Source organism: Centropristis striata, chromosome 8, assembly GCF_030273125.1.
Source record: "Centropristis striata isolate RG_2023a ecotype Rhode Island chromosome 8, C.striata_1.0, whole genome shotgun sequence".
NCBI classification, from domain to species: domain Eukaryota; kingdom Metazoa; phylum Chordata; class Actinopteri; order Perciformes; family Serranidae; genus Centropristis; species Centropristis striata.
Genome location: NC_081524.1, coordinates 37,187,793 through 37,212,697, shown reverse-complemented (window position 1 = coordinate 37,212,697; position 24,905 = coordinate 37,187,793). Strand labels below are relative to the sequence as shown.

General features: G+C 37.2%; 1 protein-coding gene across 1 annotated transcript in view; it reads left to right on the top strand.

The window, feature by feature from the left end:
• col14a1a (collagen, type XIV, alpha 1a) overlaps positions 1-24,905 on the top strand; it is a 192,859-nt gene that overhangs the window by 138,515 nt on the left and 29,439 nt on the right. The window contains 6 exon segments of the mRNA XM_059340164.1: positions 393-470; positions 2,026-2,112; positions 8,286-8,339; positions 11,816-11,911; positions 12,446-12,499; positions 22,797-22,850. Of these exon segments, the coding sequence (XP_059196147.1) occupies positions 393-470; positions 2,026-2,112; positions 8,286-8,339; positions 11,816-11,911; positions 12,446-12,499; positions 22,797-22,850 (423 nt within the window).

Genomic DNA, 24,905 nt, shown 5'->3' with positions numbered 1-24,905 from the left:
TTCAGTTGTCATAATAAACTTTGAATCAGACACAAATCCACGACCTAATTTATAGCCAGCTCTATAGTTTAAGACTAGTGGAGCCTCCGAGACATTCATTTAGTTTGTTGAGGCTATCAGCCAGACTTCATGTATCTCACAGCACTTTTCAGCTGCTCATTAGAGCCAAACTGTCTCCGTTCTTGTTTCTTATCGACACAGAAACACCACAAAAGCACATCGTTAGAAAATACCACACTTAATATTCCATTTGAATATTGCCTCTGTTTTACTTCTGCATTTTGAAATGTATGTAAACTGATTATATTGTAATCTCAGTTAATGGAATTGGTTTGTGTATGTGTGTGTGCAAGTGTACTCATGCATGCATGCATGTGTGTGTGTGTTTACAGTTTCAGCTCCAGATGTTTGACATCATCTGCAGTACATCCTGGGCCAGCAGAGATAAATGTTGTGAGCTGCCAGCATTGGTAAGAAACATAAAACATAAATGTACTTTCTCACGCATGCTCACACACTTTAACACATTATGTTACTGCCTCTAACTGTCTTGGATCATTAAAATGATAATCAGGTTATGAAAAATTGAGCTATGATGAAACTGTCATGATAAAATCAGAATTAAAGCCACATCACTTGTAATCTGTATGAATGGCTATAACACTGCTGCAGCTAATAGTGCCTGTGGTCTGGTGTGTAATGTCAGCTGTTTTTTTTTCCTTTTTTTATCCTTTTTATAATTAGACTGTTATGCTTTTAACCTGTAGCACTTTGAGATTTCCTGTAATGTAAAGTGCATTACAAATAAAATGTATTATTATTATTATTATTTATATAATAGAAATGCACCTAATGACCAATGTTATCTTTCTTGCACATATATACAAGCCTGTATAAGAGCACCAAGTATGAATTAACACCCCGGGCAAAAACATAGCCACACAACAACCGCTACACTGAGGTACCAGTTAATAAGGTGCACCTCTGTAATCAGATCGAAATCCATCAAAGTTGTGTTTTTGTGATGCTTTTGTTCAGAAAGGTCAGAAAATTTTAGATTCAATTTTGTGTTAGCTGTAGTTAGTGGTGGTGGTGGTAATGGATTGAATTACTTATTGAGTTTCAATTTTTTTTGTCCACTCCACATACATGAAGGGCCCAGTATAATGTAAACAGCCAAGTATTACACTGCAAAAAAAGAAAAGTTGGGTGAACTCAAAATTTCAAGGCAACAAACTTCGATAAAATTTTAAGTTGGACAATTAAACTAAATATTTTAATTTAAGTTTTGTTTTTGAGTTTGCTCAACTCTGAATTTCTCTGGCACAATTGTAACGCCGCTATTAAATGTCAGCTAATGTTGTGACCACAATTTTGAATTAGCATTGATACGCTAATGGCTACTCTTGTAGCTGTAACAAGCAGCGCTGCTAGCATCAGTTAGCCGCCAGCGTCAGTTAGCCGCTAGCTTTCGCTAATGACCGAATTTCACAACAAAGAAATAAGAGTTAGCAGAACTATTGTCCCTTGTTGTGAACCCCAACTTAAAGATATAAGTAACAACAACTCACTCTTGACAACTGGCTTCCTTTGTTGTGCTAATTTACATTATTGCCCTAAATGTCAGTAATTTATATTTCCAAGTTTTACCAACTTAAATCACTGTTTCAGACCAAAAAATACAAGTTGGCTTTTTTGCAGTGTAGACTTACTCTTTCTTTTTCAGTTTCAGCAACACAGACACATGTATGACTTGCTCAAAGTTTTGTTTTCATAAAATATTCCATCAGTAGTCAGGGGGACCAAGCAGAACATTGATTTTTTTTCCTTTGTACTGCACGTTGAAGCAGCTCAGACAGTTGGCAGTCGAAGACCTGATCCAGAGAGTTTTAGACAAGCGGGCGAATGATGAGCGTGTTTTACCATCGTTATCTTGTTTGCTGGCAAGCTCTGGGTGTACTCAGGTGAAGTTTTTAAGTGTTGCAGCTCACGTCTTACACTCCATGTATCTCTGTGTGTTTTCAGAGAGTTGAGGAGCAGTGTCCCTCCATGCCTCATGCCTGTACCTGCTCCCAGGACAGCAAAGGACCTCCAGGACCTTCCGGACCCCCTGTAAGAGCTTACTCACACATTTCGTCTTTCGTTTAATCACTTATTCAGACTCTTGTGCTTTTTTCACTCAATTTCTCTCTTTGTCCCTTTTGTTATTTATTGCTTAATTATGTCAATGCATTCATTAGCAGACTTTCACATTCACATTTGAGGTAAGATGGTCTGCAAACATAAACATAAACACACAATTCATTCACACAATTTAAATATAGAAAATATGATAGTGTTATAACTGTTGTTACAAAGTACCACACAGACATATGATATGAAAAAGTGCACTTTTCGATGCACAATTAATTTATGGTCCATACTAGGGATAGGGGAAATAAATCGATTCTTAGATGCATTGTGATTCTCTCTAAATTCTCTCTTCAGAAAAGCCAATAATTGGACATTTGAAACCCAGTTCTCAACATTGTGATTGCCAGTAACATTTTTTTTAAAACAGGCTGCACGCTCCTTAAGGCTTTTCCTTTTTAAAATTAAGGATCACTACAAATACACAGTGGGAACAAAGAAATCGTGCAAAGAAATCAACAATTTTGATGCATCGCTTATCATTTTGTAGTCACATCGCAGCCCTCTGAATCGTAATCGAACCTTGGGCTGCCTAGAGATTCCCACCACACACACAGCTAATCACTCTGCCAACAACTTCTCTATGTTTTTTTAATGAATCCTGTGAAATGTAGAATTACAAATCTTTGGGTGTTTTCATTGGAGTGTCTGTATGTTAGAGAGAGAAGGCTTATGCTGTATTCCTCTCACGCAGCAGCAGGTGAAAGCTGATAGAGGCTGAGAGATGAGAGCAAGTAAATGAGCTCATTTACAGCCTGAGACTTTTTGTCTATATTCTCTCTTCTTTTTCTCTCTCTCTCTCTCTCTATCTCCCACTCTGCATTTTCCATTCACTCCTCTCTTCTTCTCTACCGCCTCTATCTCTCTCTCGTTTTCTCTCATTTTTTTCTCCCTTCTTGAGCTCTTTGTCTTTGTCTCTGTCTCCACCCGTGGGTAGTGAGGGCATGAGAGGGGTGTGGATCAACACCGGTATAGTTTGAGAAAGTAATTATACGGCGATTCCATTCATCACAGCCGATTAAAATCCCCCCAATTTCCATCCCTGTCCGACGAGCCAGATCCACTTACTCTTCTGTAGGGTTACATCCACAGGCCACAGCCCTCCCTTCATGTTTTCTACTTCTCTTTGTTTTATGTCTCTTTTCCTTATTAGCATTCCAACGTCTCATCTCTATATCAGAAACATACACACAACAGGCAAAAATTCAGCTAAGGCTTGAAAATGTGCCACCAAAACTTATGCAAAACTAATGCAAAATAAGAATTACATTTAAACTACTACACTGCAAAAGAAGGAAAGTTGGGTGAACTCAAAATGTCAAGGCAACAAACTTCGATAACATTTTAAGTTGGACAATTAAACTAAATGTTTTAAGTTTTATTTTGAGTTTGCTCAACTCTGAATTTCTCTGGCACGATTGTAACGCCGCTATGAATGTCAGCTAATGTTGTGACCACAATTTTGAGTTAGCATTGATACGCTAATGGCTACTCTTGTAGCTGTAACAAGCAGCGCCGCTAGCATCAGTTAGCCGCTAGCATCAGGTAGCCGCTAGCATCAGTTAGCCGCTAGCTTTCGCTAATGACCAAATTTCACAACAAAAAAATAAGAGTTATCAGAACTATTGTCCCTTGTTGTGAACCCCAACTTAAAGATATAAGTAACAACAACTCACCAACTTGTTTTTGAGCAGACAACTGGCTTCCTTTGTTGTGCTAACTTACATTATTGCCCTAAATGTCAGCAGTTTATATTTCCAAGTTTTACCAAATTAAATCAATGTTTTAGGCCAAAAAGTACAAGTTGGCTTTTTGGCAGTGTAGGCTTACTCTTTTTTTTCAGTTTCAGCAACACAGACACATGTATGACTTGCTCAAAGTTTTGTTTTCATAAAATATTCCATCAGCAGTCAGGGGGACCAAGCAGAACATTGATTTTTTTTCTTTGTACCGCAAGTAGAAGCAGCCCTAAATGCCAGTAGTTTGTATTTCCAAGTTTTACCAAATTAAATCACTGTTTTAGGCCAAAAAATACAAGTTAGCTTTTTTGCAGTGTAGTGGTTGAATTTAACCCTCTTAAGCCTATACAGACAGAGAAACACCTGGACATGTGACAATAATACATTTTGGTGCTACCTTTATGTTTTGGTCAGTGTCGACTACAATTTCGCATCACGTAATTGCACACATTGTCCTGTTGATTATCATGTAATGTCATGAGAATCTCACGGTTCCTTGACAATTTAAAGCCTGTCTGTAATGTAAAAAGTCTCAAAGTAATTTCATGTTTTTTAAGAATTAGCATTGTATTGATGCTACGCTAGTCTTTTGAGGGTTTAAAAACATTGTCATGACATTTTATATCAATCTCTTATCTTTTCACTTGTTATTAGAGAAAAAAAAAAGATTTTCAAGACTTTAAAAAGTGAAGACTTTTTTGTGTGGGCTTTCTTCATATTTCTTCTCTGTCTATACTGTGCATTGACTTCTGTCGCCTCCACCTCTTTCCTCCTTCTCTTTCTTTCACTCTGTTGTTCTCTCTTCAGACCCGATCAATATCAGTACTGTAAAGCTTTCAACTCTTCATTGTCTTTCTCTTTCTTCTTTTCTCTGTTTTCTCTTTTACCTGCACCTCATCCACACGCCTGAGGCTTTTCTCTTTCTCTTTTTTTATTTTTTATTATTCTCACTTTATGCCTCTGTCGTTCTGTCTCTCTGTCTGTGTCTGTTTCCCTCGCCGGCATTGAATGGGCTTCTTAAATCACATTTTAACTGCAGCATATGGGCGTAGATGAATGGTTTAATGGCAAAATCATAGCCACTTTTGTGCTAAAAGTACCTGCTGTAGTCGGTAAGGTTTTGGGGAAGAATGAAAAGCCAGTGCCATTTCCCTTGTTAACACAATATAATGGCTGCTAACACAATAAATGTATTGTGTCCCCTGTGGAAGACGAGCTTCCTACAGACAGCAGAACTTTCACAATCCTAACAGACTGTGAAAACAGAGACTTTCAGGATAAATATTTGTTGTTGTGCTGCTGAGACTTTGCTCACTCTGATAAACCAAGGAGTGTGAAGAAAGCCAAATAAATACGTGGCTCCATGGGGATACCTGATGCAGTGTCTAAACACACAGAATACTGCAATGAAAAGACAAGCGGAAGGCAAATGAGCTGGAGAGCAAAGAAATATTAAAAATGATTGAACATTACTAAGTCTAATGGTACACTGCAAAAAAAAGAAAAGTTGGGTGAACTCAAAATTTCAAGGCAACAAACTTCAATAAAATTTTAAGTTGGACAATTAAACTAAATATTTTAAGTTTTGTTTTTGAGTTTGCTCAACTCTGAATTCAGATTTTTGTCAACTCAACTGTAAGTTGTACTAACTTATAATTTTACATTGTAATAACTTTTAATCTGCTAACTTCTGCAATGTGCTGAATTGGCACGATTGTAACGGTGCTATGAAATGTCAGCTAATGTTGTGACCACAATTTTGAGTTAGCATTGATGCGCTAATGGCTGCTCTTGTAGCTGTAACAAGCAGCGCCGCTAGCATCAGTTAGCTGCTAGCATCAGTCAGCCGCTAGCGTCAGTTAGCCGCTAGCATCAGTTAGCCGCTAGCTTTCGCTGATGACCAAATTTCACCGCTTTCCCGCATTTCACAACAAAGAAATAAGAGTTAGCAGAACTATTGTCCCTTGTTGTGAACCCCAACTTAAAGATATAAGTAACAACAACTCACCAACTTGTTTTTGAGCAAACAACTGGCTTCCGTTGTTGTGCTAACTTACATTATTGCCCTAAATGTCAATAATTTATATTTCCAAGTTTTACCAACTTAAATCACTGTTTTAGGCCAAAAAATACAAGTTGGCTTTTTTGCAGTGTAGAGATTGGTATTGAATAGAATATATGTACATGGACATGACAGTATTTTGGCCGTCTGAATTATGGCTACAGCCAAAGCCTGCTCTGCATTCAGTTAGTTTACCATCCAAATACCAAACATTGTTTTTCCATCCTGAGTTATTTCTGTTTGTGTTCACTGTCAGACACATGTCTTTTCCTGTCTTGCACAGCAGCAGGCCTCTCCAGCTTTGTAAATCTTTGAGTCACGTTTGAAATATTATTGATTGCTCCAACTGAATTGCAATCTGTGCCGCCTGATTTGGCACAGACTCAGTTCAATACCAAACATCACTAAGCAATCAATCTGACATTAAGGAAAACAAGGCTGGCGCTGCCTGCCATCTCCGTTTGTAAAGATTGAATTGTGCCCATGCTGTTGGAGAGCCAAGTGTTGCTTAAAACATGTAAATTTGCCTTTGGCATCAAATTGCTCAGTTAAATCATAATAGCAGTGCACTTTTTTTCATCAACATTAAAGGCCTGTGAAAAAAATAAAAACACAATTATTTATATTGCTGCTGTTGGAAGCTAATTTCAGTTTCTCCAACAAGTCATGAGCTCCAATTGTTTTCAAACATCCACTGAAAGGAAAGCAACTGAACTGACAAATAAAATCAGTCTCTTTGAATAACACATGTATTTATGTCCAAACATTAATTTACAATTGCATAATCATCGTTTGAATCAAAATTACTGTAGTTTAATTTATTGCCTAAAGTTTAATTTTGTCTCTTTAGGTGGAGAGGAGAATCTGATTCTGGTTTTACCTTTTATAAAGTCTATGTTATTTTGATTTATTGGTTACTTCCTCCTCTCAGTTCTCGATGTTGAGCATCCTTTCATGGTGAGGTTTCACTTTTCAGTGGTGTCCTGAAAAAAAAATGCATTTTTGAATAAGAAAATATATAAAATCTGGTAAAGAAACGGCTACAAATAGGCATTGGTAACGCTTTATATTAAGGTCCTTGTAATAACCATTAATTAACAAGTAATAAAGCCTTTGTAAGTCCTTACAAGATGCTTATTAACATTATTGTGTGTTTATATTTCTAATGCAAAATAAGAATTACATTTAAACTACACTGCAAAAAAAAAAAAGTTGGGTGAACTCAAAATTTCAAGGCAACAAACTTCAATAAAATTTTAAGTTGGACAATTAAAGTAAATGTTTTAAGTTTTGTTTTTGAGTTTGCTCAACTCTGAATTTCTCTGTCACGATTGTAACACCACTATGAAATGTCAGCTAATGTTGTGACCACAATTTTGAGTTAGCATTGATACGCTAATGGCTACTCTTGTAGCTGTGACAAGCAGCGCCGCTAGCGTCAGTTAGCCGCTAGCATCAGTTAGCCGCTAGCTTTCGCTAATGACCAAATTTCACAACAAAGAAATAAGAGTTAGCATGTTTATAAGCTTATATAAGTGTTAATAATGGCATTTCAAACACCCATGACCCACACATTATGTCTTTGCCATGCCTTTATTAATCTTATTTTGTTTGCTTATTGATATTAAAATATACTTTATTGCTCATCTATTATAAGTTAACTATAAGTTAACTATGCTTTTTGCAACTACCGGATCTAAATCGAGAACAATGCCTCATTACTTGTTAATTCATGGTTATTAAGGACCTTATTAGGCATTTGATGCTTCCAACACCACTTGTTTTTACCACATCTGCATCTCCTCTCACATTCATCGCCCTGTCCCCTCGGGCTAAATACTGTAAGAACTACCTAGTTGCTCCCTTGTTCCCAGGGGAGGCCTATTTAAGCAAACACAGGAAGAGGATGTCTCCTAAATCAGCCAATGATTAGCAGATGTGTGTAGTTTGTCCCCGGATAAACCTTGTGGCTGGAGGGGTCAGCCCGAGGTTTACGGCTCCAGACGTACTTACAGATGCAGCGTGATAAAGTGCAGAGCTCAGAGGGGCAGTTTACAGCACAGATCAGCGTTGGCCTCTGTCCATCAAATTCATAATGCATTCATATCATAGACCTGCCACTTTTATTAGACTTTTTAAAAATGAACTCCAATTTCCGAGTCTGAACAGAAGTCAGGGATATATATTTCTGCTGAGGTGTGTTTCTTATGGCTGTTGCTCTCTTTTTTAGGCGCACAACTTGCAACCACTGACTATGTGCTGTTTTTACAGTGTGTGTTTGGCTTGTGTTTTAGGGCGGTCCAGGCATAAGGGGAGCCAGAGGAGACAGAGGAGAGCCAGGAGTGACGGTTAGTAAAATGCACTTAATTTCAAAGACCATTTGTTCTTTTGCAAAATCTTCAGCACATAAATGCTTTAAATAATAACAGTAATGGACATTATTGAGCATGGTTTCCCATATCAGCGTTCAATCAGATTGAATTCGACATGAGTAAAAAGAGGGTGCTTCAGTTTTTAAAAGGAATCAGATACACCTCACCAAAGAATTTATTAAAAGAATTACATACTGGGCCCAAAGATATTATTTATTCCAGTGAGGAAAGCTCGCCTGCCACATATGTCAAAAAGGTTTTCAAACTTCCCGGTTAACTTTTCTGTTTACTTTCAACAGCCGTCTCTTTAATTATGGTGGTCTGTGGTGATAAATGCTTTTTGGGTCGCAGGGGGATTATTGTTGCAATACCACAAGTGACCACCAGGGGAAATTGTCTCCAACGTTGAGTGGTGGCGCCGCATCCTGATCTATAATTCATCCATGACCTCGCCCTGTTCCTCAGTAAAAAAATAAACCCACAAGACTAGTCACCAGTCTCATTTATTTTAAGTTTTCCTCATAATCTGAACACGCCTGTCCAAACCTCTACCTTTAGGGACCAAACAGCCCCCATCCTGATTAGATGATAAAAGGAAAGCCTCCAACTCACAAACAAAGAGCCTTTTCAACAGCAGCCCACTCCATCCTCCAGACTGGATGTGAAGCAGCCTTGGGCTGAAAGAAATGGTCATTTTGGAAAAGCCTATATCAGTTTTCCAGGCTACCTCATCTTCCTTTTGGCCTCAGACTGGAGGCCGGCTCTTATCACCACTGTTGCCATCCTGTCTTTAATAGACACAGTTCCAGCAAATCCTGTCTTGGACTCTTAATGAACGATTTGATGTTGAGTTTGCATCTGCTACAGTTTTGCCATGGCAATCTGTTCCAAACTCTTACAAAGCATCCAGCTGTACGAGCCCTGATGCTGTTGGACATTTCTCAATACCAATACCCAGTTCCCATGTTTGTAATTTAATCTTAGATTTTTAGAAAATATGTTTTGAAGTATTTCTCTTTTGAAAGAAGCAGCAGGGGTTCTGCCACGATGGCTCAGACACGCAGAGCTGTCAATCAAGAAAACAAGCTTGTTTATTCCAACCATATGTCCCGCATTGACTTAGCAGAGTGACACTTTATCGAGTGCAGTACATGAAGTGGCCCACCCAGAACTCAAAACGTAGCACATCTCCAAACTGAAACAAAGACACGATCAAACTTGTGCATTTTTTTTCTCCACCAAAGGCCATATGTGCTGTATTTGATGGGTGTAATTGTGTTAGTTTTGGAGTATGATGGGGCTTTCCATCCTGCTGGCACACACATACTCTACAGTACACACGTATATTAATTCATCCCTGCCAGATCACACTTGTCTTAGCTCAGCAGCATTTGTACCTCTGCAGCCTGCAGCCAAGTTTATTTGAATAGTCGGATTATTCTTTTGAAAGAAGGCAGCTCCTCCATGAATTCATCCTTATTCATTCTCACTAATCCATTACATGTTACAGTAAAAGCAAGGATAAATGGGAAAATAATGTGTGCCGTTATTAAAATAAACCTTTTAAGTAATTTAATTTCTCTCATCTGTAAATCGATTCATCTTTTCATGTAATTTAGCACCATATTTTAGTGATATTTATCACTTATTTAAACACATTTTAGTCCTCTGTTTATTTTTCCGCCCCTCTCTATTCATTTATACCTGATCCAAGGTTTCGTATGATTGTTTTCACAGATAAGAAAGGCATGAAGCCAGTAACTGTATGGTTGAACAGTAAAACAATAAATACAGTCAGATTGAAGATTACTTTGGCTACCGCTGCTGCTGAGCCCACAAGCTACGAGTGCTGCAAATCAGTGGCGGGTTAACAGGAATTCCTCTTTTCTGACTCCCACTGCAGGAACCTTGTCTGCAGCTCACACATGGATCAAATAAGCCGCCACACCGGCACAAGCTGATTATACTGCAGATAGATGGATGAGTGTCTGAATGTATTTCCTGTAGTAGATCTTAATACGGAAGCAGTCAAGGAGAAAAAGCCCCCCAAGCATGTAGCGATGATGTTGACCAGACTTTGTAGTTTTAACTTGATGGACGTTGTATGTGTTGAGTGGATGCAGCCTTCAAGGAAATGGGAACAAATCCATTACGTCTATTACGAGTTATACAGCTAAGACCTTGAGTTGTCACGTACATCTAATATGTATTGAATTGATTTTTATCTTTCTGAAAAATAAGTCTAGTTTGGCTCCACATTGCTGTCACTCAGGATGTGTACAGTGGTTAAAATGCTTTCTTTTTAAGAAGATATATACTTTTTATATAAAGAATAAATCACATTGACATAATGCTTTCATGGAAAGGTATAAAATATTTTAATCCACCTTTATGAGCAACCATGTGCACTGCAAAAAAAGAAAAGTTGGGTGAGCTCAAAATTTCAAGGCAACAAACTTCAATAAAATTTTAAGTTGGACAATTAAACTAAATATTTTAAGTTTTGTTTTAGTTACAACAACTCACCAACTTGTTTTTGAGCAGACAACTGGCTTCCTTTGGTGTGCTAACTTACATTATTGCCCTAAATGTCAATAATTTATATTTCCAAGTTTTACCAACTTAAATCACTGTTTTAGGCCAAAAAATACAAGTTGGCTTTTTTTGCAGTGTGTATGTGGTATTAACCCATTTGTGCCCTAAGACTACATTTAGTACGATAAGGAACACAACATTTATTTTCCATTTATTCTGATTGGTCTAATACATAATTTGGACAAGTATCAAAGTGCAAATGTGTGCAATTCTATGCGACATGTTTTTTCTTTAATATAGTAAGAAAAACGGAAGGTTCGACTCATAATGCAAATATCTCCTAAAGGAAATTTAAAATTGTAGTTGCAGGCACAAATTAATTAATGAGCTGTTGAGATGTTGAGTTTTTGATCATATCATTCATTCATTCATTCATTCATTCATTCATTCATTCATTATCCTTAACCACTTATCCGCATTCGGGTCGCGAATTTTGAGAAAAAAAGTATACGAGATTATTGTTTTTTCCCCACTTTTGTCTCAAAATCTGTGACTTTTTTTTTGTAGATTTGCCACTTTAAATCTCTTAAATCTGCAACTTTTTTTGAGCAGATTTGCCACTTTAAATCTCCTAAATCTACAACTTTTTTCTTGTAGATTTGCCACTTTAATCTAGTAAATTTGCAACCCAACTCATGTGGTTCTACGACCAAACAGAGAGACATGGGGACCCTATTTTGATATCCACTGAAGTTACCAAATGTAGTTCTTCACCCGGCACCAAATATAGCTCTTCTTCTGTTTTTGGACTGTGAGAGTAACCCACGCTGACACTCCACACAGAAGAGCCGCAGGAAAACTTTTTGTGTTGATTTTTGTCCATGATGAACCATTATACCATTGTGTTTTTTTCACAGGGACCTCAAGGACCAGTGGGAGAGATAGGCCCTTCTGGACCGTCGGGACCCCCCGGTCCTCAGGGACCTAGTGGTCTGTCTATTCAGGGGCTGCCGGTAAGACTTTGCTTGTTTGTGTTTTTGTTGTAAACTGGAAGGCGGTATGCTCAGGAGCGCAACGCCACATCTTGGAAATGTGATAATTTTACTATTAAGGTCCTGTCAACAAAATTTAGATACCAACAAACATCTGTGGCTCTATTGTTCAGATGCCGTGTGTTTGAGATCAAATGTCAAAAGAAATTATAAGAATGAACATTTTTGTTGAATTATGATGAAAACATAGTCACAAAAAGTGTGCTGTTTACCATTTCACTCCCAGCTGTCTCCAGTAAGATCACAATTAGACACAGACTTTGTATAGAGCTGTCCACCACCTGCCACTTTCAACTGACAAATGTTGAAAAATGCCTCTGATAGACTTCCAGACGCTTGAAAGATTTCGTCCAAAGCCCACTGAAGCTGTTCCGGGGACTTGTGGTGGCCCAGCATCTTATTAAGATAACTGATGTTGGTTTTTTCCAGTCCTTTGGTAGCTATCAGTGTGACCACTGGTCCAGCTGAGATGTAATGACTTTGTTTGCTTTACAGGGAGCTGCTGGAGAGAAGGGAGAGAGAGGAGAGATCGGTCCAGCCGGACCAATGGTAAGACAACATTTCCTGAAAAGTGACATGATGGTGAGACACAGAGGTGAAGTGTGTGACTGGGCGTGTTGGTGTGATTCTCAACATCACAAAGTTTAACCCAGAGGGGCGACTATTTTTCAATCTGCCCGACATGCAGTAAGTTCTCTGTTTCTGTCTTGACGAAAAGAGCTAAATAGTATTGGGTTATTACAAACCCAGCAGTGTGAGTGTGTGCGTGTCTGTGTGTGTGCATGTGTGACTATGTTTATAAATTGTTCCTCTCTGTGTGTATGTGTGGAGAATACAAATGAGGTGCCATGGCCCTGCCCTGCATGCTCTCAGAAATAGTTAGAGTTTTTGGCCCATAAAGACATATTTCTGTAACTTCAATCCATTTTACATTATTTTTCTTGCATTTAAACATTTGACTTTCTTCTCTAATGACTTATATTAGACCATCCTAACTTACAGATAGTCGGTAGAGAGGTTATCCCTGTAAATGTATCATTTTGTCAACTAACTGCTGCTGCTGCAAATACATTTTTTAATTTTAGACTTTATGCGAATAAATGTCCTCAAGTATTGAAATGTAAAAAAAAAAAAATGCTTGCTAGGCATTTGAATATTTGTTGACTGGTTTATAAATGGTGAATATGTCTTGGTGCCATAGAATGGCAAATTAATTCATTTATTCATTTGCCCTACAGGTATAGAGCAGTATCTATAGAAGCAAGAAAAAGGGTTTTAAAAAGAGAGTGTGCCCCAAAATCATATATATATATATATATATATATATATATATATATATATATACTTTTTCCTCTTACTTGTTATGCCAATTCTCAAGACTGTTTTGGTGAGAGTTACTGATTGTTCGAGATATCAGCCCAAGAGATGTCTGCCTTCTCTTGAGTATATTTGATCAAGATGGCACTTGCCTTGTCATGCTCAAAGCTTTACAAATATATTTGGAAAACAGCAATGTCTCTTTTCACCTATCATGCCCCGGTTACTCGAGATAATCCACAGCCCTTGTTGCAAGCAGAAGGAAACATCTCTACGGCTGATATCATCAACAGTCTGAAACTCACACCAAAACAATCTGGATTGTTTAAAAAAAATAGCACTACAGGTAAGATAAATGTAATGCATTTTATATTTTAGGTTGAACTGTGTCTTTAAATTTTTCAGTATGGCTAAAGGAGAGAACCACTGCATAATGACTAATTTACCCAAAGAAATCGTTGCCATAGAACCCATATATAACGGCTCTCTAGACCAGGAGCGTTAGAGGGAGGAGGTGAGAGGGATATGGAGATTAAGGTTCAATTAGCTCTGTGTGTGTGTGTGTGTGTGTGTGTGTGTGTGTGTGTGTGTGTGTACTGTTTTGTTGCTGACACACACATGCACGTCGACACAGAGCGGTCTAATGGAATCATCGAGATGTGAATAATCATTACCAGCGTCTCCATTATTGGGCAGTGAACCAATCAGTTAATACTGAATTAATTTAATGGAGTTCTGCTGGGAGCCCTGGACATAAGCAAGGACAGAATCAATGTGCAAGTAACTCCAGGAGAAACGTTCATTTTCTAACAAAGATTTTGTCATTAATGTTTTGTTTTTTTAATACATTTCCTGTTAAAATATACCTCTGGAGACATTGCAACACTTGCAAAATGCACTTGTTGCTGTTACAAACAGGAGCTGTGGTCTGCCTCGTACTTTCAGGTCCCTGATTCCCCTCACAGCTCTTAGTTCTCTTAGTTATTCTGCTCAGGTTCAAGTTTGGTAGAGCTGTGCTGGGAATTATATAAGCTCACCAAACTCAGTGCACCAATAAAAAACTTTGTAAGTTGTCTCACCTCAGAAGAGATCTAATTGGAGGAAAAAACGTGTTTGACCCGTATAGAGACAATTTTGTCTTTTTTAGGAGATGCATAAAGTTGGCAATTCTTTAGGGAAAGACCTGTGGGTCCCCGTAATGTCGACTGAGGTCACCACGGTCCGGCAGTTCTCAGTTGTTTAAAAGCATTATAGAGATAGCATAATAATGTGATGATGTAGAGACAGGGACTGGATAACACACAGGAACATCCAGTTTACTATGTTTTGCTTTACTGAGGCAATAATTTTTGTTAATGTCCATAGTTGTGATCTATATTTGTATTCTTGGCTAATAGTGGTTACATGTTACTATATCTCATAAGGCAGTCCTTAACTTTAACCCTCTATAGTACGCATTATGATGCCAGTTAGGGAAAAAATTTTTGGAGTGGAGTTTTTTGTCTTAAAATAGACTAAATAAACATAACATGAAGAAATTTTATATATTTTTTTTATTTTGTTGAAGTTTTTGGGGTTTGTTGCCTATAGGTAACATTGTACCATAACAGTGCACAAGTAAAAAAAATTTTTTTTTTCAATTTGAACATTATTTATTTAATATACATGTGTAAAATATTCAGTAGCTTCAATAGGGTACAATACAAACATTTTAAATTTAAAAACATCATAAAAGGAACTTCTTTTAACCGGTTTCTTGTCTGGAGTAGCAATATTTTTTTTTTCAAGATGGAAAAGGGCCACAAAATGATGTTTTGAGTGCTTTTTTGTGGCGCAAAATGGAAAAAGCTTTTTCCTTTGGAAAATTAAAGCATTGCTATTGGTTCCCTATACTCTTCCCTCTATGGTACGGTGTTGCCTGAGGGCGACACCGTACCATAGAGGGTTACCAGCACTAATGAAATAATCCTTGGCTCGCTATGTTGAGACCGCCCTGCCAGATAATCATCCCAATTCTTCTCAATCAAATTTACTGTCTTGGCTTATTACCTCATTATCACAACACTATCAAAATGTCCTTTCAACCTTAAATCAAGCGTACAAAAACAGTAATTTTGCACACTTTGTTTCCACTAAGCTGACTGCTTTCTTGAAATGTCTTGTAGATGTTACAAGGCCTTAAATTATTTTAAAGGATTTCTTTAAGTAGTTTGAAAGTGGAGAATGTGGGAGCGAACATCCCTGAAGGTCTTTTGGCTCCATCACAGTCAAACGCTGAGTTAAAGTAGATCCTGATGCAGCACTATCTGGTGCAGGTCTGCACTAGAAAAACGGCTTTTATCAAACTTATGAACTGGAAAAATAACAAAAATGCTTTCTTTATATCCCCCTGGCTGAGATGGATGGTTTCGCTGAGAAACTGCAGTGAGGTTTTGAGTGAGCAGAAACCGTTTACACACAGTATTTATCTAGGTACATCAGTTAGTGTTGTCCACTGCTGTGTTGTCTGAGGACCAGAACAAATTAAATAAGATGGTGGATCCATTATGGCTCTGAGCCCAGATTCACTGGAGGATGTCACAGAGCAGAGGTGCTAACCAGTCTGACTTAAGGCCCAAGGTGTGTATTGCAGTGAAGTTCGAAACATCAATATAGATTTTTGTGAAAGGAAAAAACATGATAATTGATTTAGTATATGCTCATTTGGTTCAATTTGGTTGTTTTGTGACTTCATATGCCCTGCAGTTACCTGTTTTTTTCCGACTTTTACCCACTGCATAAGCTCCTACAACACTGATCTGTACAGGGACAACACATTTCATAAAAGGAGTAGATAAACTCAGTTTAAATTCATTACAAGGAGATTTAGTGGCAGTCAAGCTCTCCGTGCGGAGCTGACACTGCAAAAGTTTTGATTTTGAGAGACAGCTCCTGCAGACAGCATAAAGGAGCACTATTATTTTTTTTCCACTCCAGAGCACAGCCTGTTACAGTGGCTGCTCCGATCTGCCGATCACAGATCATGTCAAACTGATAGATCGATCTCTCTTCAGAGCACACTGCACCGTGATGGGATGGTCACTTTATAATGGGTTTCTTTAATAGCCCTCCACTTTCATACTGTACTTTGGGTTGGTGATCACCCTCTGCAGGTTATCTTTATTCATGTTTTAGAGGAGATGTAGTGGCTGTGTACTAATGTGATTAATTCCTTAAATTACTCAGAAAGTTTGTGTCAGCAGGGTCTTAATTATAAAACTATATTTACAAAGCTAATTAAATGATGCTCTAGGTACCCTGCAGGCATAACCCATTCCTCATCTTTTCAAAATAAAATTCCATGTTTAAAGCAAACAACTTGGCTAGGGTTTAGGAGTTATGTTGTGTAAAAGTCAACACTGGTTTTCATGCACGTCCTGGGTTAAAGTCTTTTTGAAAGTGTTTTTTGACACAAAAATCCACCTCGACCTCCTCCCTACACAAACTTTGTCCCTCTTTATACCACAACATGCTATAATATGGCTAAGAACTACTGTAAGAATGAACTGGTATAATGATGGTGATACTGATAAGCAAAAGCAAAGCTGTAAAGTCAATTTATTGCGATGCTGATGCTGTGAATCAATTGATTTGTGTTATATATTGATACAATGATAATACATATATTGATTCATGATTTTTTACCCATTTGAATTTGCTGTTCAGTAGTTTTGCAAGTTGATGAGACTAGATATATATATCTATATACAGACAATTGTTCATTATTTCATATACACTACTGGTCTAAAGTTTTAGAACACACCAACTTTTCCAGAATTTAATTGAAAATGATGCAGTTTAATGTCTCAGTGTACTCTGAAATGAATGCACATTTGCAACATTTTAAATTCTTGATTGAGCATGATAGTGTTTTGAAAGTAAAAAAAAGATTCAAAATCACATTTTATGTTGGACTAAAGGACTAAAAAAAGACACAAAATGACCAAAAAAAGACACAAAATGACAAAAAAAGACACCAAAAGACACAAAATGACAAAAAAAAGACACAAAATGACCAAAAAAAGACACAAAATGACAAAAAAAAAGACATGAAAAGAATTAAAAAATGGACAAAATAGCCCAAGACTCCATAGAGTTAAGTTGTTAACCCATTTCTTGTTCCCTGAAAAAGGCCTACTTGTATAATTTGTACAATATTTAATATTTACCTCTGGCAGTTCACCACTTAGCTTTGTACCCTTTCAAGCTGTTCATTTGACTTGAACTGCTTGAATTTCAATAAAATAGAAAAATTGGGGTGTTCTAAAACTTTTGACCGGTAGTGTATATATGCATTAATATAGCTTTTTATCATCCTGACATGTTAATAACATAATACTAACTATCCAAGCCAAATTGATCTGTTAAGGGGTAGGACTAGATACGTTTTTTCACTTCCTCCTACCCCCTTTCGAGCATGTAGAAAGTGTCTGTTTTTTTTTAAAATTTTTTTGCTTCTTTGTTTTGTTTTTTATTTATTCATCTATTAATATTTAAACTTGTTTTTTTTTTAATTATTGCTTGCATGTTCGAAATAAAGACAATCAATCAAAGAAACCACGTCATTGATTGGAACTCGAACTCATAGTGTTTCTACCACTTCCTTTTATTTTCAGTGTTTTTAAAGAAAAGAACAAGCATTAATAATTTCCATAAGGAGAGAACAACTATTCTTTGAACCATCTCACAGAGAGCCGCAACACTTCCTGATGCAGCACTATCTGGCTCCCTCTCTGCCTGCATAGTCCTATTAATAAAAGCTGGCAGTGCTGCCCTGTGCCGCACTATGTTACCGAGTAATAATGTGTTTTGTCAGAGAGAGGAATATGAATGGGTGTGTGTGTATGTGTTAGTGTGCATGTGTGTGTGTGTGTGTGTGTGTGTGGCTCAGTTGGGGAATATTGTAGCTTCCAGGGCCCTGTTGTAATATACGAGGGACCACAGAGAATATCACAACTCTAAAACATCAATTACCTCTCCCGCTCTATCTTTCCCCTTTCCTACTTCTCTCTTTCTTTCTCTCTCTCTCTCTCTCCTTCACTCTCTCCCTCCCCTCTCTTTCTCTCACTCGCTGCATTAGATACAATGTAACCTTGTCGTCAGCGTCCCCTCCACCTCTGTTTCAATTTGACAGTGAAAAATGCCGCCGCAATGAATAGCAACGAGTGTGTGTACGTCCATCTTTCTGATCTCACTCATTCCATCTTTCGTGTGTGTGTGTAATCATTTTTGTTTTGTCTGTAGCAGTGGCGGTTCTAGACCAGTTTTACTGTGGGGGCCAGTGTTTAATCAGAGGGGCATATTTAAAGACTGCAAAGATGGTATTTAACCCATAAGAACCCATGGTGACACCCGTGTAACAAACAAGTTAAATCTTCTATTTTTTGTTACTCGGCTAAGTTTAAACCCATTTAACAATTCTAAACCGTTAACAGGGTGTCCTGTATTGCATTTAACTTGTTTTGACCATATTTCCCGAACAAATTAAAGTCACAATTTTGATAAACAAAAAGACACATGGTTATTTGTATTTATTTATTATTATTATTATTATTATTATGCTACTTAAAAACAAATCTAAAAAATAATTTGTTGTTAAACAGAACTAATAATATCACAATTTTGATAGATGTTGTGGAGATGCAGAGAAAAAGGCAAATTTGTGTCTAGTTTTTTATTTTATTTTAAAATACGAAATATTATAAACATAAATATTATAAACATAAATACTATAAGCGCCCAATGTAATGTTTATGTCACATCACAGGTCTTTGACATTTAGGGATAGTGTTTTTGAAAACACATCAGAAATGGTGGTATATCCCCTTTAACTTTCCTTTAAGGATAACTGGGTCTGGGTTCTTATGGGTTAAGCATTCAAAACCTTTATTTTACCTTATTTAAAAATCTCATTTAAGTGTATTTGGAAGATACAAATACATTGATTGAAACAATGAGAATTACCAACAAGAACAGTTATTTTTGTTATTTTGACAATGATATTTCTCATCTTTGTGCACAAATACTTTTTTTTTTGTAATATACACAAGCTTTTATTGCTTTTATTTAACTACACAATGTACACATTTTGGGTTCCTTTTGTGTACAATGCGATATTGTTTGAAGAAAAAATAGGTAAGAATTGTTCCGTCATTCATCGTTATAAATTGATCATTTTAGTATTAATTTGACACAGGGGCCACAGCAGGGGCCAAGGGCTTCCTCACAGGGGCAGTGGCCCCTGGAGGCCCCTGTGTAGAACCGTCTCTGGTCTGTAGATTGTGTGTTTGTGTGTGTGGCAATAATTTAAACTTTATCTCCTTGTAGATTTTAGATGTATGTAGTTGTCCCATCTTACACTCGCTTTATCTGTTGGACACTGTGTGTGTGTGTGTGTGTGTGTGTGTGTGTGTGTGTGTGTGTGTGTGTTGTTCTGCAGTGAAGCAATCCCAAGGCTCATGTGTTGAATCAGAAGCCCACTTGGATTCTGATCATTAATTTTCTTCGGCCTTGTGGCTCATATTATTCTGAAGTCCTGCTCTGGAGGCCCAGACAGTCGTGTGTCTGTGTGCTGTTTAGACTTTGTTCCCTGTAGTAATGAATAATATATAATGACACACATTAATTAATTTTGCAATATTCTATTTAATCACTCTAATAAAGCATTCATCAGCTGGTAGCAATAAATACTTAACATTTTATATTCATTACAACTTATCATTTATTATTTATGTATTTACATAAGTTATGGATGCTTCACATGAGGAGTAGTTGAGAAAAACATTGATAAAGGGGCAGTTACCCAGAAAACCCTTTTTTATCTTTTTTTTTTTTTTTAAATACATTTTTATCCCAGGATTTTGTAACCCATTTGTCCTATTTCATGATCCTGGGCGCTACCTCGTCCCTGTCGGTCTAGGGCAGTAGTTCTCAACCTTTTTGAATTGCGACCCCAAATTTAACATGCATGTTGTCCGCTCACTGAACAGAATCTCACACGCACAGATCATACAAAAAAGAAACAAAATGCCCACAAAAAGACACGAAATGACCAAAAAAGACACAAATTGACCACAAAATGATCACAAAAGACACAAAATGACCAGAAAAGACACAAAATGACCAAAAAAAGACACAAACTTACCAAAAAAGACACAAAATTACAAAAAAAAGAAACAAAATTACCAAAAAAGACACAAAATTACCAAAAAAAGACACAAAATTACCAAAAAAGACACAAAATTACCAAATAAAGACACAAAACGACTAAAAAAAGACATTAAATGACTAAAAAGACTAAAACACTTTAACACAGTGGAGACAGTGCTGACTTCCAAAATGATTTGGCGACCCCCAGAAATCATCTCGTAACCCCAATTGGGGTCGGGACCCCAAGGTTGAGAATAGCTGGTCTAGGGAGAGCCCTGAAAACCCTTTTTTATCAAGTCATTTTAGTGTGTAATTGTGTAAAACTTCTCAAAAAAGTGTCTGTGAAAATCTTTCAGCAAGTTCCCAGAGCAAATTAACTTGTTTCAGGAAGTTTCTAAAATCAAGTTTGATTTTTCTTGATTATTCTTTGTTAACTTATGCAAATTTCTATCAAATTCTTGAAACCAGTTGCTTGCCGACTTGTTCCCCTGCTAGTTGACTGTGTTGAAGTTTTTAGGAACACGTGTGAGAGCGGCAGGAGAGACATTATTGCAGATGTCTAACATCTAAACAACGGCACATCATTAATCATAAGCAGCCTGTCCTCTGCGACCCCGGCCTGTAATTTGTAGGACCTTTAACAGTGTTAACTGTCCTGTTTTATGAGCTCTCCACTAATACTGAAGTGCAGAGATAAATCACCTCAACACTTAATCCATGACTGTAGTTTGGAATCGACTGTGTGCATTGACCTGCAGAGAGGTGGATGAAGGGGAAATGGGGCAGGAGATGGAGCAGCAGGGTGGCCTGCTGATATAGAGACCGTCCTGTAGCCGGAGGGGTGGAGGTGGCTTCTTTCCACAAATCACATTTATGTCCACTGCTGTCAAAGCGTCGTTGAGGAAGACAGTAAACCCTATCTGTTTTGACCTTTAGTTGAATGCATATATGCATTTTAATCAAAAATTCAAGTGAAAAAAGACATCCCTTGTTATACTGTATGTAATTTGTCAGATATAATGCCTTGTAAAAACCTGACCTAAAGGAAATCTAAAAAAAAAATGAAATCCCAAAAATGTCACGTTGGCAGTTTTTTAGTTTTATATCTTTACATAATGTTCAGTAATGTGCTGTATTATATGTACGGTTGTAAAAAGTATCGGTACTTTCACTGCAAAAAAAGCCAACTTGTGTTTTTTGGCCTAAAACAGTGATTTAAGTTGGTAAAACTTGGAAATATAAATTATTGACATTTAGGGCAATAATGTAAGTTAGCACAACAAAGGAAGCCAGTTGTCTGCTCAAAAACAAGTTGGTTAGTTGTTGTTACTTATATCTTTAAGTTGGGGTTCACAACAAGGGACAATAGTTCTGATAACTCTTATTTCTTTGTTGTGAAATGCGGGAAAGCGGTGAAATTCGGTCATTAGCGAAAGCTAGCGGCTAACTGATGCTAGCGGCTAACTGATGCTAGCGGCTAACTGACGCTAGCTGCGCTGCTTGTTACAGCTACAAGAGTAGCCATTAGCGTATCAATGCTAACTCAAAATTGTGGTCGCAACATTAGCTGACATTTCATAGCAGCGTTACAATCGTGCTAATTCAGCACATTGCAGAAGTTAGCAGAAGTAAGAATTAAAAGTTATTACAATGTAAAATTATAAGTTAGGACAACTTACAGTTGAGTTGACAAAAATCTGAATTCATAGCTGAGCAAACTCAAAAACAAAACTTAAAATATTTATTTTAATTGTCCAACTTAAAATTTTATCAAAGTTTGTTGCCTTGAAATTTTGAATTCACCCTACTTTTCTTTTTTTGCAGTGTTGATACTTTCTAGATACTGCATGTTTAAAGCGATAAGATAATTATAAATTCAAAGGTATCAAAATAAAAGGGATCTACAATCAGATTTTCATCCCAAGACTGCACAGATGAAACAATGATGAAAAAGCCTGAGGCTGTTTCAGCATTCTCATCAGCAGAAGTGACGGCAGCGCTCTGCGAGTGCATGTCAGAAAAGCCGGGAAGCAACCTGTCACTGTTATTCAAGAAGACCAGAACTAACGTCAAAAAATGAAATAGTCTCAATGCTTTTTGGCAATATTTTGTCTTTGAGGCAGATGCAGGAGGAAAGGCAAAATATATGCAAAGCCCATTTGCAAAAGATGCTCCAGAACAGTGACAACAATCCTATTCTGTGTGCCTTTTCTTTTTGCCACAGTATCGAGAGATACAATGGAAAAAAGTTGTACTGGTGTTGTTTCAAAGTTTAAAATTCTGATATTGAGGCAATCTTAATTGTATGTGATTCTAACCTGCCTGTTTGTGTTTCGTTTAGGGCGTTTCTGGAAGCACGGGCCCCCCTGGAAGAGACGGCCCCCCAGGAGTCAGGGTAAGATAATATAATATACACAATGACTGCTGCTGTGCTTCTTTGTGATGCATAAAGTATATCTATTCTACTGCACTATTTATGACATATATAGTATGTGTGGATGGAGATATTTAGACAATAACTTTTTATTTAGTCTTGAGTTGAATGGCTTATAAAAATGCAATCTTGAAAGTGGGACTCAAAGGTAGTTGTTTTGGATTGAAAAAAACAACACAATACAATGGATACAGTTAAATGGCATACAGTATCTATAATGTGGTGATACAGTAAAAGCATATATTTCTGCTGACAGCATCATTACTAGTTGAACAGGGTGCTCTAAGATATGAAAAATGTCCATTTTGAAATGGTTTTAAGAAACGTCAGGTAGGTAAAGTTTGTATCTTTTGAAAAATGAAGTATAAAAGCATTTATAGATGTGCTTTAAGATACACACAATTGTTTTTTGAGTGCTTTTACAGCTACATTAACTGTTTAATGTCTCCTCATAGAACCATACAAGTCTTTCCCAGTTGTAAAAAACAGTTACTGTATTTGACAGAGGAATCAGATCTTATAATACCTAACTGGGCTGTAAATACCAGAACAGTAACGCAGTCAGAGCGTAATGTGTTGGTAAGACGAAAGAAGAGGCTTTATCCAAATCTGTAATGTGATAAGAGGAGAGTTTGGTCCTGGCCTGGATCCTGGCGAGGTTAAAAGACTCTACACATAATCCATCTGCTGTCTCTGTTGGCTGATCCAGACGCTCATCCCCTCAGCGCTGCTTGTCAGGCTCGTCATGTGGTTGTGCTCTTACGATGCCGGATAGGTTTGGAGTTCATGAACTTTTTAGCAAGAAGATTGTTAAACACAAGCTGTTTTGGTTTGATAAAAGGTCGATATAACAATCCTTTTAAACGCTTTCTCATTTCTCATGTTTTTGTGTTCTGGAGATTTCTGAGGATTTGAATACGAGAGCAACTGGCTATAGCCTGTGAACATAGTGAGAAGTATTGTGGAAGCTACTAAACTCCCTGGTGGTCTAATGCAGTGGTTCTCAACCTTTTTGAGTCGCAACCCCTAAGTTAACATGCATGTTGTCCCCGCGAGAAACAAAGTAACACAAAGAAACACAAAATAATAAAAAAAAGACACAAATTGACCAAAAAATGACACAAAATGACCAAAAAAGACACAAAATGACTAAAAAATGAACAAAAAGACACAAATTGACCAAAAAACTGACACAAAATGACCAAAAAAGACACAAAATGACTAAAAAGACCGAAAAAAGAGACACAAAATAATCAAGAAAGACACAATTTGACCAAAAAATGAAACAAAATAACCAAAAAAGACACAAAATGACAAAAAAAGGACACAAAATGACCAAAAAAGACACAAAATGACTAAAACAAGACACACAATAACCAAAAAATAAATAAATATTGACGCAGACAACAACTAAAAGATGTCCCTGTCTGAAATTATGTAATTTAATATTCATTTTGTGCATTTATATTTTTTCCAAAATGATTTGGCGACCCCCAGAAATCATCTCGCGACCCCAATTGAGGTCGGGACCCCAAGGTTGAGAATTACTGGTCTAATGGTTAGGATTCGGTGCACTCACCGACGCGGTTTTGAACGTTTTTTTAGGCAGTCTTTGGCTTAGAGGGCAGAGAATCAGGCTTTTAACCAGAGGGTCACCGGTTCTAAGGCACATAGCCCCCACTGCTCCTAGCATGGTATGTTCACTGGTGTGTAAACTGATCAAGTGCAGAGGACAAATTCACTGCTCGCTGATTCAGTGTGGGCAAAACTGAATCTTAATCTTAATTACCTCCCAAGGAAGAAAGAAGTTGAACTACAACAAAGCTACCCTTGGGAGGAATCTAGTTTAGTTAACTTCAGGAAAGCTTCCTTTAAAATGCAGTTAAAACTACTTTGTAAAAGAAAAACAATCACATTGACAACATGAATGTGATAAGTCATTATATGCAATGGCATGTCATTATGACAGTTCAGGAAATTATTATATATATGGAATAAAAGTTTGAGAATATATAT